Source organism: Cyrtonyx montezumae, unplaced genomic scaffold, assembly GCF_038088225.1.
Source record: "Cyrtonyx montezumae isolate F1298 unplaced genomic scaffold, pur_monq_1.0 scaffold_2, whole genome shotgun sequence".
In the NCBI taxonomy this organism is placed as follows: domain Eukaryota; kingdom Metazoa; phylum Chordata; class Aves; order Galliformes; family Odontophoridae; genus Cyrtonyx; species Cyrtonyx montezumae.
Window position 1 is genome coordinate 9,385,202 of NW_027071936.1, and position 16,156 is coordinate 9,401,357.

The following is a 16,156-nucleotide window of genomic DNA, read 5'->3' on the forward strand; positions in this document are numbered from 1 at the left end:
CTGCTGCTACTCCTAATACAGGGAGTAAGCGCGTATCAATCGTAGACTAATGAACATTCCAAAAGAAAAAGGACAGACAATCGTTTCTAAGAATTCCATAGTGTTGCAAGAGTCCTGGGCAGGACATCGGTGTTCAACACTGAGTGAAAACGACACTTACAAAATGGCGCAGGTCAACATGTAGGCATGGGCACGAGTTGAATGACAAAGCAAGGATGTGAAGCAAACCAGTGTACTCATGGTGGGTTTTGTACCCATGGTGGCCTTACTTCTGCTCCCCGCTGCGCTCCCTTCGAGGAGGCTGCATCTGGCACTGTACTGTGATGTCCCTAGGACAAGTGCTGTGCAGCAGAGCTCTCCTAGAATTGCTCTTGTTTAACCCAGATGCCGTGATTCCTCCTAAGCTCACAGGGCTGGAAACACTGCAGAACCTTCTGACTGGGCTAAGAAGCCTGCAATCAATCTGCATCCAAGAAACCAACAGAAAAAGAACAATAAGGAAATCTCTTAAACAGCTGAAGCTTCTCAGCATTGAATGCAGACAGCAGACTTTCATCCTCTAGACCTTCAGGTAACCACCTCCTCTGGGGAGTAAACAGAAGTATTGATTATCAGATGGCAAATGAGATCTGTCACCAAATGTGTAATTAGGGTTTTAAAAGAAGTGTAACTAAAGGCAGCAATCTCCTATTTGTGTGGATTAAAAACACGGGTTGCAGCAATAAGCCATTCAGCTGGGAGTCAGTCTCCCTTCCCTCATCTATTATCAGTGCTCCGTGAACTCATTCAGCATACTAAGGAACTTAGCCTTGTGCTGAACGCAATTAAACCACTGCACAGAGCTGTGCAGCTGCTAATGTTTTTTTTCCTCTAACAGCAGGAATCAGAGTAAGAAAAGACTGCTGTTGTGCTACTGACTTTGGTGTAACCTAACTGCCTAGCTTTAAAGTTGAGCATTTGATGTAAGTCTTCTTTCCCTTTTGGCCCAATCTTCCATTCTTGATGGTAGATGCCCAGCTTTGAGGAGAAACGAGTAATTATTGATTTCTTTGTTGAATGAAACGCTTTGAAAAACGTATCAGTTATTACCCAACCTTAGCTGAGAGAAACAGTACAGTGGGCTATGAGACTCTATCTAAAATCTGATTCTGACAATAAAAACACAGCATAAAATGAATTTATTTCATTATTCATTTCACACTCTTCGCTACTATGAACTATATCTAGTTTCAGAACTTTTATCTTCCGTAGGTAGAACTGAGCCAAAACCCAAACTCTCAGGTGACAGGTATGCCTTCAAGATATATCTAAAACTTATGTTGAAGCATAAACCTCATTGTAGTCCAGCACACACTTCTATTTAACAAACATTGCCCCCAGTCTGATGTGTCTAGCAACATATTGCTCTGGAAGAAGGAGGACTTGAGAAAAATATATATCCAGAGCCAATAGAGGCATTGAAATGGGATCTTTACCAAAGCAGATTCTGGTCAGTACAAAGCCACAGAGACCTGCCAAGGCAAGCAGTGCTATTCCAATTTTGCTTCCAGTATAACAACCTGAACACACTATCCATCACATCTGATGTATGACAAGGAGAGATGAGACATTTCTAGAGCTCTCCATTTTTCTTTGCCCAAGGACGCGCTTTGTTATTACAGAGCTTATTGCTGCCTCCCAATGTAACCTTGCCATAGAAACACATTGCTGTCAATGGTCTACAAAAAAAGCATGGTCCTACGGACTCAGTACATCAGATGGGAACTATTCCACAGCCAATCACATTTCTTTACTGCTAAGACTCTTTTCTTTAAAAACACCGATTCTTAGATTTATTCTCAGATTAATCATCCAATACTTTTTATCGGATCATTTTGTATCGTACGTGCAAAATTCCTTCCACATCGTCTCCACAATCATCTTACTTTAGAACAGGCCATAACTGTACTAACCAAACAACTGACTAAAAACATGCCTATACAATCTATAATGCAAAAGAAGCAGTGGGAATATATTTGACTAGAGAGAGTTATAAAAAAACGTATTACTAATGAAATCCTTTACACAGAGGATAATAAAATGGATGAAGAAGTCTGGCTGGCTGCAGCTGAGAGCAAAGTATTGGGGAGGTATTTTTATTGGTATTCCCTGGCATCACAGACAGACTTATCTGCTCAGTGAGGGGAAAAAGGACTCGAGCATGGTAGGTCCTCTTGGAAGGAAAAGCAAGGGTCTTTTCCACAGCCAGAGCTCTGTGAACATCGAATGGCAGCACTATCTCATTCATAGCACCACATGGAATGCATTGCAAAGAATACCCAAACATCAGCACACCAGAAAGAACCAAATGCCGTGACTTGGCAAGACTCATTTAAGAAATAATTTCAAAAATCTGTTTAACTGGATCAACCTCAAAGTGGCTGAGAGACATCCTAGGTGGCTCTGCACATGGCACAGAACACCAGAGTAACTACGCAAAGAGCAGAGCTCTGCACAGCCAGCTCTCGTGAGCTTCTTATTGAGTGAAAAGGCAACAAACTTTTCCCCTTGATTTTTCTTCAGGAGATGATCTTGGGAGAATATACATCATCTTTTCATGGGAGACGGCCAGTCATGTAGATCCCCATCTTCAAATACCCTGAAGTACAAAAGGGTAACATCCTTCTGGAGACAAACTACCAAGATGGAGAAATACAACTGTTAGAAATACAACTGTTCAAGGCATTTGCCAACTCAGCGTGCCCAGGTAAAACATGCTAAACCTTAGCTTTCAGTTGTAGCATTAACCTGCACACTGTATGCTCCAGGCATGTCTTCTGCTGCCTTCAGGTACAGTAGTAAGTACTCAACACTTTTGGAAATCATATCCCAGTATGTCAAATCAAGAATTAACAAAAAAAAACAACACAAAAAAACCAACAAGCAAAGAAACAAAAAAGGACATATTATTAGTAATATTAGTAATACAACCAGCTTTCCTAAGTCTAGATTTGGAACATATTATACTCCAGTGATAAACTTTGACACCAGTTACCTGAAGAGACATCTTGTCAAAGTTTTAGCAAGATCAATAAACTCAGATTCACAAACAGTACGGAAAATGGAAAATATCACCATAAAACACATGGAACAGATAAGTAAGTGCATCTGCAGAAAGCAGAGCAAAAAAGAAAGAACATATACCAGATGTTATTGCACTGAGACCTGGAGACCTCATCAGCTTGAAAAACAAGCTATTTTTCGTTCATTTTACACACACACAAGCATATACTCTTTGGGATTTTGTCCATGTATTGGAAGATAAGACCCTGAAATTCACAGCATGCATTAAAGTCCACACGTCGGACATTTGTCTCCTGCCTGTGAGCAGCTGGCTGACATTTTGGGAACTCTTCATCAGCTGGATTAGCAGGGAGCTGCCAGCCCTCTTCCCGATATAATGAACACGCATCTGCCAAGTATGACACAAAAAAAAAAACCCTAGAATTTTTGCTTTTAGTATGCTTTTCTCATTCTCCTTACACTTATGGGTCATGCTTAATATGTTCCTATCCTTGTACTAGCAAGGAAACCCCTTCTGTGGCTTAGTCACTGCATTATCATGTTCTCCCCTCCCTATGACTAGTCTTTCCTCTTGCTTCTTGGAAACTCATTAAAAATATCATCAGAGAAATTATCTGAACAGTTGACATAGTCATTACACCAGGGTCTCTGCATGGATCACTATTCCCTTGTATCACCTAGGCCCCACATTTGATTGCCAGACAAGAACTGCTGTTTCCTTTCCAGTAGGACATCCAGACTCTTAACCATTTGTAAGGCCCCTTAAAGACCCCCCATCCTCTGTCTGGAAGGAGAGAGCAGCAGTGGCTGCACCTCTGCCCAGGACTGCATGTTCTGGTGCCCATAGGAAGTTTCAGTAGTAAATGTGAATGCATTTCATTCAACGTACAGCCCACTAAAGCTGGTTATTATTTGGAAGACATGAAATTATTCATGCAGTTGATTCAAAATCCGTAAACGAGATCTCTCATAAAAAGAGAAAATCTTCAGAAGTACTGAAGAATGGAACTGACAGTTTTGATTCGTAAGGACCTTTGGTAAAATTTTTTATACCGAAAGATTTTTAGTTCTGAGCGTTTTTAGCCATTTATGGTAACGCCCTACCATTTCCTACACTACTCTCAAAGTTCAAAAAAACATTAAATTACATTTACTATTTAATATCAGACAAAAAGCCTAATTCAAATCTTCACCAAATTAACTTAGAAGAAGCTTCTTCAGCCCAGACTGAACCAAAATCGCTAGCACCAAGCAGTGTTAGGAACACAAATACAGGTATTATTCCTTGATCAGTTTTATTACTCTGACATTTCTGCACACAGACTGGTGTAGCAGCAGCGTGACTGCACCAAGTGGCGAGGACCAGCTCCCTGCCTTAGCTTGCCCTCCTGTCACCTAGCCCTGCCATTCCTCTGGTTGGCCAGGAATTAAATTTCCAAAAATACCTAAAATTTAATTTGAAAAGAATGTTTGCTAGATTAGCAACTGAATAGGCAGGCTCAGTCATAGGGCAAAGAGTTCAGCCAACTTCAGGAGAGAATCACAGAATGGTTTGGGTTGGAAGGGACCTCTCAGATCACCTAGTGCCACCCTTCCTGTTATAGGCAGGGACACCTCCCACTAGAGCAGGCTGCTCACAGCCCCATCCAGCCTGGCTCTGAATGCCTCCAGGGTGGATGGGGCATCCACAACCTCGCTGGGCAACCTGTTCCAGTGTCCCACCACCCTCACAGTAAAGAATTTCTTCCTAATATCTAGTCTAAATCTACCCTCTTCCAGTTTAAAGCCATTTCCCCTCATCCTGTCTCTACGTGCCCTCCTAAAAAGTTCGCCCCCAGCTTTTCTGTAGGCTTTCTTCAGGTCGTAGAAGGCCGCTAGAAGGTCCCCCCAGAGCCTTCTCTTCTCCAGGCTGAATAGCTCCAGATCTTTCAGCCTACCCCTGTGGGGAGGTTCTCCAGCCTTCTGATAATCTTCACAGCCCTCCTCCAGACCCACTCAACAGCTCAATGTCCTTCTTGTGTTAGGGGGGCGGTGGCATAGTACTCCAGGTGGGGATTCATGAGAGCAGAGTATAGAGGGGCAGAATCACCTCTCTCGACCTGCTGGTCACACTTCTCTTGATGCAACCCAGGATATGGCTGGCCTTCTGGGCTGCAAGTGCACATTGCCAGATCATGTTGAGTCTTTCATCAACTGACACTCCCAAATCTTTCTCCTCGGGGCTGCTCTCAAGCCATTCTCCACCCAACCTGCGTCTGTGCTTGGAATTGCCGTGACCCAGGTGCAGGACCTTGCACTTGGTCTCACTGAAATTCATGAGGTTGGCATGGGCTCACCTCTCAAGCCTGTCCAAGTCCCTCTGGATAGCACCTCTTCCCTCTAGTGTGTCAACTGCATCACTCAGCTTGGTGCCATCTGCAAACCTGCTGAGGGTGCACTTGATCCCAATCTCCATGTCACGTACAAAGATGTGAAATAACGCCAGTCCCAACACTCACGTTTGCAGAATACCACTCATTACCAATTTCTATTTGGACATTGAGCTGTTGACTGCAACTCCCTGAGTGCAACCACCCAGCCAATTCCTTATCCAGAAAGCGGTCCATCCATCAAATGCATTTTTCTCCAACTTGGTGACCAGGATGTTGTGTGGGACAGCATCAAATGCTTTGCACAAGTTCAGGTAGATGACATCAGTTGCTCATCCTTTACCCGCTGATGCTGTAACCCCATCATGAAAGATCATGAAGTTTGTCAGGCATGACTTACCCTTGGTGAGGCCATGTTGGTTACCAACAATCACCTCACCTTTATTTTTCATGTGCCTTAGTAGGGCCTTCAGGAGGATCTGCTCCATGAACTTGCCAGGCACAGAGGTGGGTTATGCTTCCCCTTTTTCAGTCAGCAGGAACTTCACTAGACTGCCATGACCTTTCAAACATGGCGGAGAGGCATGCAGAAGAAGAGGAAGGAAGGGAAGGCACTCCCTGCATTCAACATCTATTCCTGCTCCTCCATGACATTATGTCTCTAAGCCACCAGGTGTGGTACAGAGACTGCTTTTTTACCTTGTTTTCTTGGCAGTTGCTAAATGACCAGGGATCTCTGGTGATGTTACAAAACAAACAGCATTAAGTGACAAAGTTAAAAATAACTGTGCTTGGTCACGTTAATGGTCTGTAAGGAATATTGCAAGGATTTTTCCAGTAGCCAAGGTGAGAAGAGTGTAACCCCAGCATGTGTTATATGCTCTATGGCCTAGTGGCAGGCTGTCATAACAAAGAGACTTTCACGTACAAGAAGCATAATCACACAGTCTAAGTGGGTGTATCACTTTCCACGGGCTATGCTGGTGACTGCTATTGCGACCGACCTTTTTATTTATATTTTAAAAACCCCTGTCAGCAGTGTGCTCTGCTTCCTGCAAGCCTGAAAGGAGAAGGAAATTGCAGGCTGACTCAGATGCATAATACATCAGATTCAATGAACAAGCATCTAATGACAAGAGAAACTTCAGTTCAGTTCTGTTCTTAGGGAACAGAAAGAAGAAACATCTTTTCACAGTGTAATCTAGATGCATACCGGCCAAATCCCTCACTGCAGTCACACCATGGATGTACGCTGGTAACTCCAAACATGACACAGTATTAAAGCAGAAGGCCTGACATAAGCTAGTGGTTTGCAAAACCTTTTTCTTGCTTTATTGTGGTCTCTGCTTGGGAACCTCCTCGGCAGAAGTAGCTGCACAGAATTATCTTTTTCCTTGCTGGTCCCTCTTGACCCCACAAGGTGCCCGTGGCTGGGGGTGTCTGCAGCTCATCATGGCCTTCTGGAACAGGACCAGGGGGAAACCTCATCCCATTGCTGTGATCTGTGCCTGACAGCCCTGGCATGGCAGGGTCCTGCACAGGCACCTAGAGCCATGGCCTGCCTAGGAATGCCACCTTTGACACTCAAGAGGAACAGGAGAAGTACAGCTTAGTGCCTGGAAGAGCTACTCACCAAAGGCACTACAGGACTGGGACATCACAGTGAACTGGCAGAGGCAGGCCTGGCTTGATCACTTTATTGCAGCTTTTCTTCAAGGCTGTCACAAGCTTCTCACTCCTACCTCAGTTCATGAACAAGGTGGCAACTAGCCAGTGGAAATCTGCATGGGGGCAATTAATCCCAGGAACCTGGTGTGAAATGCAGGCTGCTGTAACAAACAAGCAAAAAACCTACCCGTTTTTGCTTAATCACTATGAACTGCTTCCTCAGCTACAAGCAAGCACACAGCCGTAAGAGAAAACAACAGCATGCTTTAAAGCAAACTCCTGTTAATTCTTGAATGAGGGGCTTGGATGAGCTCACTCCAGCCTGGCTGTTTGCTCATCGTGGCAGCATGTGCACAATGTCAATTCTGCCTCTTTAAATAGCATGAACCACAAAAGCTCTCAAAAAACCCTGGGTCACCAGCAACCCATCACACTGACAAATCATAGACCGAGCTTTCAAGAGCAGTTACGACAAACAAATCTGTGCAAAGGCATCACAAAAATGGTTGTGCATATATTAGAGGATTTAATGAGAAAACAAGCACTAGTAGGTGGCTGACAAGCACAACAGCAGAGGAATTATTCAAATAAATCAGATGCTCATCTCCTTTCCTCTTATCTCCCACATGGTCCTGCCTTCCTTTCCAACAGAGGGCCCCAGTCAGGATTTCTGGACGTTTCCAAAGGGACAACTCCTTAGCCCAGGTCTTAAGTTTTGTGCGTATCATTAGAAATTTCTTTCTCACCTTCTACAGTGGTGATGGTGATCCTTTGCTGAAATTTCATTCCCTTCACACAGGGACACCTTCTCATTAAATGTGGAAAGAATGCACACAGTAATGTAGTTAAAAGAAAGAAAAAAAAAAACACAACACGCACATGAGGAAACACAGTACTGGTAGAGGTTATGTCATCCTTACTGCCCTCACAAACAAAACACAGCTTTTAAAAGATGAACTTCTACCTTTAGCAGAAAACAGCCTTCCTTTCTTCGTGATACTAGAAAATAGCATGTCTGAGAATGGGTCTGGCTCTGCTGTAGCAACAGCTCCAGTGCCTAAAGCAGGGCACAGCTGTGGGACTGCCACGCTTGCCAAGTCTGCACAGATCAGGATGGCATTCAATGGTCATCCACAGAAGGCTCAGCAGCCTCTGTGCTACCCAAGGGCTGCCCGCAAACTGCAGGCACCCACAGAGGCTGTAACAATGTATGTTACACTTCCCCTGCTGCTCACTTTTTTCCTCTGACACCTCACAGCAAACCAGCATCCTGCCTTCCACCAGTCCCATGCTGACTTGCAGGATTTGACCCTCTCTGTTCTCCCAACACATGCTCATGCCCCTGTAGAGCTGTTAGATAAATGCAAAGTACTCGGAGATACTCAGCCAAAGCACACTGCTTAGGTTAGAGATCACTTCTCACAAGTCCGTAAAAATAGAGAATACAGCACAGAAGCAGCAGAAATAGCCAATAGAAACAAGCTCTTCAACTTTACAGGACAACCCAACCTGATTTGAACTGGACAGCTTAATTATGTATTTTGTCATACGCCACGGCTTATTTACTTGTGCAGTTCATGAGATAAACATCGATTCCACAGCAGCTAAGCTGTGGAAGAAGTATCTTGCAAAAACAAAGAAACAAAAAAAAACAACACAATCACAGACAGAATCATGGAGCCTCAATCATACAGCATCTCGGTGACTCTCTAAGAGGTCTGCCATTTCACAGTCTCCTTCCTACAAGCTTTTTTGCAGCCTTCATACACTTCTGAGGCCTCTAGGAGTACTTAAAACCTCTGCAAGAAAGCCTTCTGTAATATTCAATTTCACAAAACCTTTATATAAGGAAATTTTACTCTGAGAGCAGTCCAAATTTCACTTCTAGTGTACTGCATTCACATGCACTCTTGGTAGGCACATATGTCCTGTCCTCCCCCATGCACACACAGAGAGCACAGCCCTTCCCTTCTCTGAACAGCAGACACTGTTGATGACTCGCTACCTACTGCTGGAGCTACCACAAATGTCTCCTTTAAAGTAAGTAACCTGAAAAGTGCAAAGCATTTCAGATTTTTCAGCTTTTATGGAGTCTCAGAGACAACATTGTTTTAAAGCAATAATAGCAAGAAAAGGCAGATGGTGTGGAATTCATGCTTCAAAACAACAATTTCTTTTTTTAACATGCAGAGTATTTCTTTTTACTTACAGAGGAAGCTTCAGGAGACTTGGTCTGGAGGGGACATCCAGGGTAGTAGAGCATACTCTCTGCTATTGTAGTGGCTGCACAACATAATCCCTTTCAGATTTGCTAGAAAATTGTATCATTCACTGTACAAGCTCCCCAGTCACTTTGTTCATCTCTTTGTCAGTGCAGAACCACAGGCAGGTATCACTTAAAAGCTATACTGCTGAGTTTTCAAAAGAACACATACAACACCAACCCACAGAGATTAATTTTCCTTTTTTTAACATCCTATGATGACAGATGAGTTCAGCTGCCAAAACCTCTCTCTTAAACCTCACAAACCCATCAAATCTGGCAACACATTTTATATCCTGTGTAATTATACAGTCTTTGAACAGAAATTATTCCACCTCTGATCTTTCCTGCAGCCTACTCAATAGTTTGCTATCAGAAAGATTTTCTGCCTACAGCTGTGGCCATCTCTGCTCTGACTGAGCACTGAATGTGACCCTGGCCACGGATGGAATCATCCCTATGAAAATATAAGGACAGAACAACAACCGAGAAAAGCATTAACACAGGAAAAAGTCAACAGTTTCTTTGAAAATACTGCAGCATTTGAACAGGTTTGTTTTTTTCCTCCACTGAAAAATAAACCTTTGATCTGTCAGGCCAAGTCTGCTATGTTGGAATCTTGTCTGAAAATATATCTATAAAGATGGCTTATTTAAACAAAATGTCGGCCTTTACATAAGCAAACAAAGATTTTTAATTAACAGAATGGATCCCCTCTCTCCTTCCTGCTTGTATCCCTTTGCTCTCCAAAATGAACCTTTATAAACAAGAATATGGCACAAGCTTAACTTGATCTGTCTTCCCAAGATGTGTTGCCAAGTATTTTGTCTCACTGCCCTGAAGCAAGGGTGCCAGCATAATTTTGCTCTTTATTTAACTAGCTTACTTTATGACTTTCCAAGGAAAGTCGACTTGCTTGTTTCAATCATAATCAGGAAGAAACTGAAGGACTAAAAGAAGAGAGAAGGGAAGAAAGAATTGCTGCAAATAAATTAAATGGTTTCCGTCCTGTGGAATGTGGAGCCATTAGAGCATTTTAACAAAACACTTTTGAGGGTGAGCAACCAGAAATAGTCTATCTATGACAGCTTTTCTTCAGGATTGTTTCCTTTCAAGGGAGTGTATATTCCATCTCCCAGAACAGGTTGCAGAGGGATGTTTTTCTAAAATCTCCTACTCTGAGACTATTTTGGCCTTGCAGATGGAGAGCTGTTCATGCATAGAAAGACCATTTGCTGGTGCCATCATCTTTCCAACAGCAATTATAAAGTGATAAAGTTCAGTAACGTCTAATCTTCAAAATCCCCCGCACAAAGCAAAACCTGAAGCAAGAGTAGTCATATGTACAGGACATTACACTTGGAGGCTGTCTAGACAGTGGCAAATACAGCAGAAACGCACTGCAGAGACCTCCAGGTAAGCTGTTTGGCACGTTAATATGTGTGTCAACATAAGGCTTAATTATTGCCAGAACAGAACATATGTTCTTGCCTGCTCCTCAAGTGCCTCAGAAATGGGTTAAACAGGAAAAGAACAGTCAAAGTTATTGGCACTAGTTAAACATAGTCATAATAAAGAAGACGAATTGGAAGGATATTCTATCATATATCCCCTGGCCACTTTGGGAGCCCATTAATGTAGCTCTGATGCCATTGTGCACCACACTGAGTACATACTGAATATGTTCCTCGGTCCTTGCCACTCGATCACAGACTAGCCTAGAGGAATAAGGAGAAAACACCAATGACTGAAAACAACACATCAGCAGAACTCTTCCTGGGCTTACTTCTTCATTTGAGTCAGCTTCCAACTCCTCAAGACACTGCGGGAGCACTGAAGCAAATGTACGCTCCATCGGGAAGCAATGCAACCAGAACAAGAGAATCAATGATGACTGCAGCAAATATGGCACTCCCTTCTATGAGCACCTCCAGTAGCTCAGCCTCAAGTTTTCACTCTTCCATAGGCACAGCTGGCTTTTCACTGTCTTTCTTTTTGCACTAAATTCATTACATTTGTTTGCTCTTGGTTAACTGTGAATGATTCATCAGTGCGTTCACCCATTTTTTGTCATGTATAATATTGACTGCTATGGTGGACCCTGACCCTAGGAGCCTCTGAGGCCTGCACAACACAGTCGAGCACTAATTCTGCTTTGTTTATCTGCCTGAAATAACAGCAGCAACCAGCAGGACGGGCTCTGGAATCCTGTCTTTTCTCTGCCTGCCTGGCTGCTGCTTAGTCTGACTTTTTAACTCTCACTTTCGTATGCTGATTCAAGCTCATTCTGTGTATCTCCTATTTATCTTTGTTCCTGGAATGGTCAGGAAAAGATTCAGAATATCTGCATTTTAAACAGCACTTTCTGACGATTTCGGTGGAGACTTGTGTAAAAATGAATGAGAACAAAAACTCCACAGACATTAGAGAAGTGAGACTGAATTCTAAATAATCAAGCAGGTTGCACGCACGATGCTGAACACCCCTTGCAAAGCAAGGCTTTCATTCTTCAAGTATATCTCAAAGAGAACAGTATTAAACAATCTGGTCTCTCGCTACAGTTCAGATTTGCACTCTACACCGTTTGCTTTAAATACACTGTTGTTCAATTCTTTATGTATGTTTGAAATGGTGAAGTATAAAGAGAGATATAAACTGTGTTGAGCCTGGTCCCAGCCCTCAGATCCACTTTTCCCCTGTACACAATACAATGCACAGCCACAGCAGTTGGAACTGGTATTTTTAGGAACAATTATATGTGCCATCATAGCTTTTATAATGACACTTTTCCTTACTGAGTTTCAACACAACGTGGTAAATCTCTTGTGCCTTTCACATTCAGCAGCCATTAACAAAATGCTTGTATATGCCAGTGTGAACTTTCAAATGAAAACTGAAATGCCATGTCTAGCTTGCCTACTTGTTTATCCTGATTTCTGGACACACAGACTGCTGAGCAGGGTCTTGCTGTACTTCTGAGATAGCATGCTTGCTTTTGGCAATAGTGTTGTAAAAACTGGAGTTTATATGGCTCTCTTTTCTCTAGCTCTCCAAAATTTTTTCCCTCCAGTTTACTGGCACAACTACTTCTGCATCAAGGAACTGATCCAGATGGAAAATAACCCAGAAAAAAATCAGCTAGACTGGGCTCACAATGTAGCTGCATAACAGAAGGGCAACTCAGAGGCAGGAATAAGTAATCCGTGACAGAGAGACAAGGTGGTAACTGCAACAGCATTGGCATGCAGAGACAGACGTACTGAAGGAGAGTATTTCTTCCCCAGCCTCAGCTGCAGGGATGTCACGGAACTGTTTTTGCATCAGTTTAAAAATGTATTACCCCAGGATTCCATAGACCTGATGGGATGTTGGTTTTTCTTACAATTATATTTCAATTGTCAGGTTAAGACTGTCAGACTCTTTCAGAATCAAAGTCTGGGCCAGTCCTTCCTCTGCCACTTCCCTTTGGTTTCTGCAGGAGGGAAGCACAAATCTAAGCGGCAGAGATAGGGGCACAACTTTAGGTACCTACCCCGCACCTTGATCATGCCACAGGGACAGCTTAGTGTGTCTGGAGGGAAGAAAAGTCATTTGAGAACCAACATTTTTGTTTTAGCTCTATCTACAATGCCAATGTACATAAGAGATCTGAAATCGAACAAAAAAACCCCAGACTTGAAATTAGTTCCTCGTTTCACAGCATTCTTTGAATGACTCTTTCTGCTGTTTGTTCTACAGAAACACTTTGCGTTTCACATCTCAACATATGGAAAATAAGAGCAGTTTTGTAACTGGAAAACTTCACTATTCACGCACGTAGCCTGGCACAAGTTTCTGAGGTGTATGTAACAATCCAGGCCACATTTCTAGTGCCAGTTAAGCTGTAGTTGGTGACCCTTTCAGACCACCACTGGCCTTACAAACCACCAATGGTATGTTGGCAGTGGTATGAGTCTCAGAACGTATCTAGGACCTCAGCTTACTGGAATTTTCAGTCCATGGTAACTATTTAGTGTAACATCCGCACAAGCTTTTAATAGAGCCACCAGGACTTATGTCATACTGCAGGCACACAGGGCCCAATCTGCTCAGCCTTTAACTAGGTCCCATCAGTATTCAGTCTCAAGGACTGTGCTAAGTGCTAATGCAAGTGTTAATAACTTCCAGTATTAACTAGTGGCTAGAGAATTTTTCCACCTTTTCCTCCCCCTGTATGTCTGCTTAAAAAAACCCTCTAATAATAGCAATGAAGAACAGTCAAGTGGTTGCAAGACAACAGTGGATCAGATTCTTACCATGTGCTTTCATCATCTTCCAAAGACTGATTATTCCTCAGAAAGACATTTTAGATACACATAGATCAAAATAATTACTTGAGAAGCTATATTAATAGATATAATGAAGAGTTATCAAAGAGACTTGAAGGTGTCCTACCAGTCACGATGAGCTATATGTTGCCAGGGTTTTATGGAAGGAACAAAATGAGAGGCAGAAACGAAACTGCTGGTATTCCCTAGGTACAACTTTTAAAATATCTAGATGCTGCTTTCCCATCACCATAGTTCTGTTGCACTACACACCTGCCTGAAGTGTCTATCCCTATTTTTCTTGTAGGCCCTCTTTAGCAAATGGAAGGCCACTATAAGGTCTCCCCAGAGCCTTCTCTTCTCTAGGCTAAGCAAACCCAACTCTCTCAGCCAGTCCTCACAAGAGAGGTGTTCCAGCCTTCCAATGACTTTGCAGCCCACCTCTGGACCTGATCTATTAGGTCAAAACAGAAAACTCAGCTGTTTCATGCACTTTTTTCATCCTCTTATTTTCTACCCCATTCCAGGTGTAAAATGTTTCCATCTTCCCTTTTTCAGCACCTGATAACAGAAATTCCACGTTTCAAGACGCCACCCGAAGATCCTGCACAAAATCCCAGCAAGAAGAGCATATAGTCAGTAAGACTAAACACTGAACAGTATTTGGGCTGTAGACACTTCCAAAGAACTTGTTGAAGGCTTGGATGTTGGTAGAAGCCAGCTGAGAGAAATTGCCGGTTTGTATTTTAGTGCTCAGTGCCACTACATAGGAGATACTTGGTTTAGCAAGGAACTCTATAGGGACAGGCCTCCAGATGAAGACCATCCAGATGTTCATAGCACACTATGTTGCCAAAATTCCTGCGGAAGACATGGGGAGAAAAAAGGGAGGGAGAGAAATGTCTGCTGAGCACACACACACAAATGAAAAGAAAAGCGCTGGCTGAGTTTCAAAAATGAGAAACTAGCCTCACTGAAAAAGGTGGGAGCTTTGCCACCAGATTTCAATGGAGACAGAATTTCAACCAGTGTGAACAGTACTCTGGAAATATCCTCCCTCCAGACACACTGTGGGAGCTCTTCTGGCTCTGAATGCTTACTGGAAACACAGAAAGGGAAATTAAACCCAAACCAAGAAGACAATACCAGAATTATTAATCAACAAGCCAAAGGGACACAACAACAATTAAGCAAAAAGTATTGCAGAAATGAATGGAAATTAGGCAGCAAGTCCATTACCTCCTGGACCGCTGAATTCTGACAGGAAGAGAAGCAAGGATGGGTGCTTATGCTGCTGGGTTTAAGGATGTCAACGTCAAGACTGCATTGGAGGCAGTCAACAGAGATTCAGTAACAAGAGGAAGAAAAAATTCTAGCACAAATTCAGCCTTGCAGTGAGTTTCCATCACCAGTGCTATATAAAGAGGCCATAATATAGTAACTTCAGCAAAGATTCCTAGGAGCAATCAGTGTCAGCACTTATAAATTCCCAGGCAGGATAGATCACAGAAGGGGCACACTCAGCGAGCTCTGAAGTTGTGTAACTGTGAGGATTCTGGAAATGAGAAATATAATGCCTGAATACAATAAACCGACACAACACTTATAAAGCCCCAACTATATGACAGCTATGACCCAGTTATTTAGCCTAAAGTTGCCCTCTGATTTAGTTAGCATTTGGTCTCATACCACAACTATAAAGCACTCCTAGATGTTCCCTTTCCTCTGCCTGTGATGCTAAGCTCTACCCTTCAGACAGCCTGAACACCAACCAAGCCCCATATGCATGTCAGAGAGACAAATTCCCATCACTGCTGGAATCGGCTTCCAGCTTCCAGCCGAAGAGTTCTTCTTTGCTGTGAGCTCCACTACAAAAAAGACCAAATGGCTATTTCTGGAAACTACTGCAAACTGCACTGCTTGGGCTAACAGCATGTAAACTTGCACACCTACAACTGGCTAGTATACAAGTACTGTACTCCACTCACATGAGAAATCCAGATGAAGATTCCTGGCTAAGTACTAAAGACAGTTGAGTAAGCTCCGTGGTTTGCTGCCAGCTGTGTGCCTGGACAGGCGACTGGCTTTCCTGCAAGCTCCTTGTTCACAGACTCTGCTGTCAGCCCTCAGGATTGCCTAGTGTTAGTGACTATTGCCCAGTGACATCAATGCTTATGGAAAAAGGGAGGGCATAAAAGCAAAATAGAGCATCTCAACAGGCCTATTGTGCTTCTCTTGCTCCAAGCAACATTTTCAAAAAAGTTACTTAGCTGGCAACTTGGAAAACGAAGAACAAACATGTTTGGACTTACACTATCCTTCTACAGACTCTGGGTCTTCTCAGCATGGGCAGTGCAGCTGTTGGTGTAAAGGTTCCTCCTTTCCTACCTCAGTACTGGGACTTGTAAAGAACAGTGGGAAAGGAGTATTGCCTGCTAGGGGAGCTGCAGGTTTCAGGAACATTACAGGGGTAGAGCTGAAACCAG

At 43.1% G+C, this 16,156-nt stretch overlaps 1 protein-coding gene across 1 annotated transcript in view; it reads right to left on the reverse strand.

Moving 5' to 3' along the window:
- Positions 1 to 16,156, reverse strand: part of RNF150 (ring finger protein 150) — a 109,056-nt gene that overhangs the window by 5,175 nt on the left and 87,725 nt on the right. Inside the window, exon 7 of the mRNA XM_065736357.1 lies at positions 3,702 to 3,709. Within this exon, the coding sequence (XP_065592429.1) occupies positions 3,702 to 3,709 (8 nt within the window). The remainder of the gene's footprint in view (positions 1 to 3,701; positions 3,710 to 16,156) is intronic.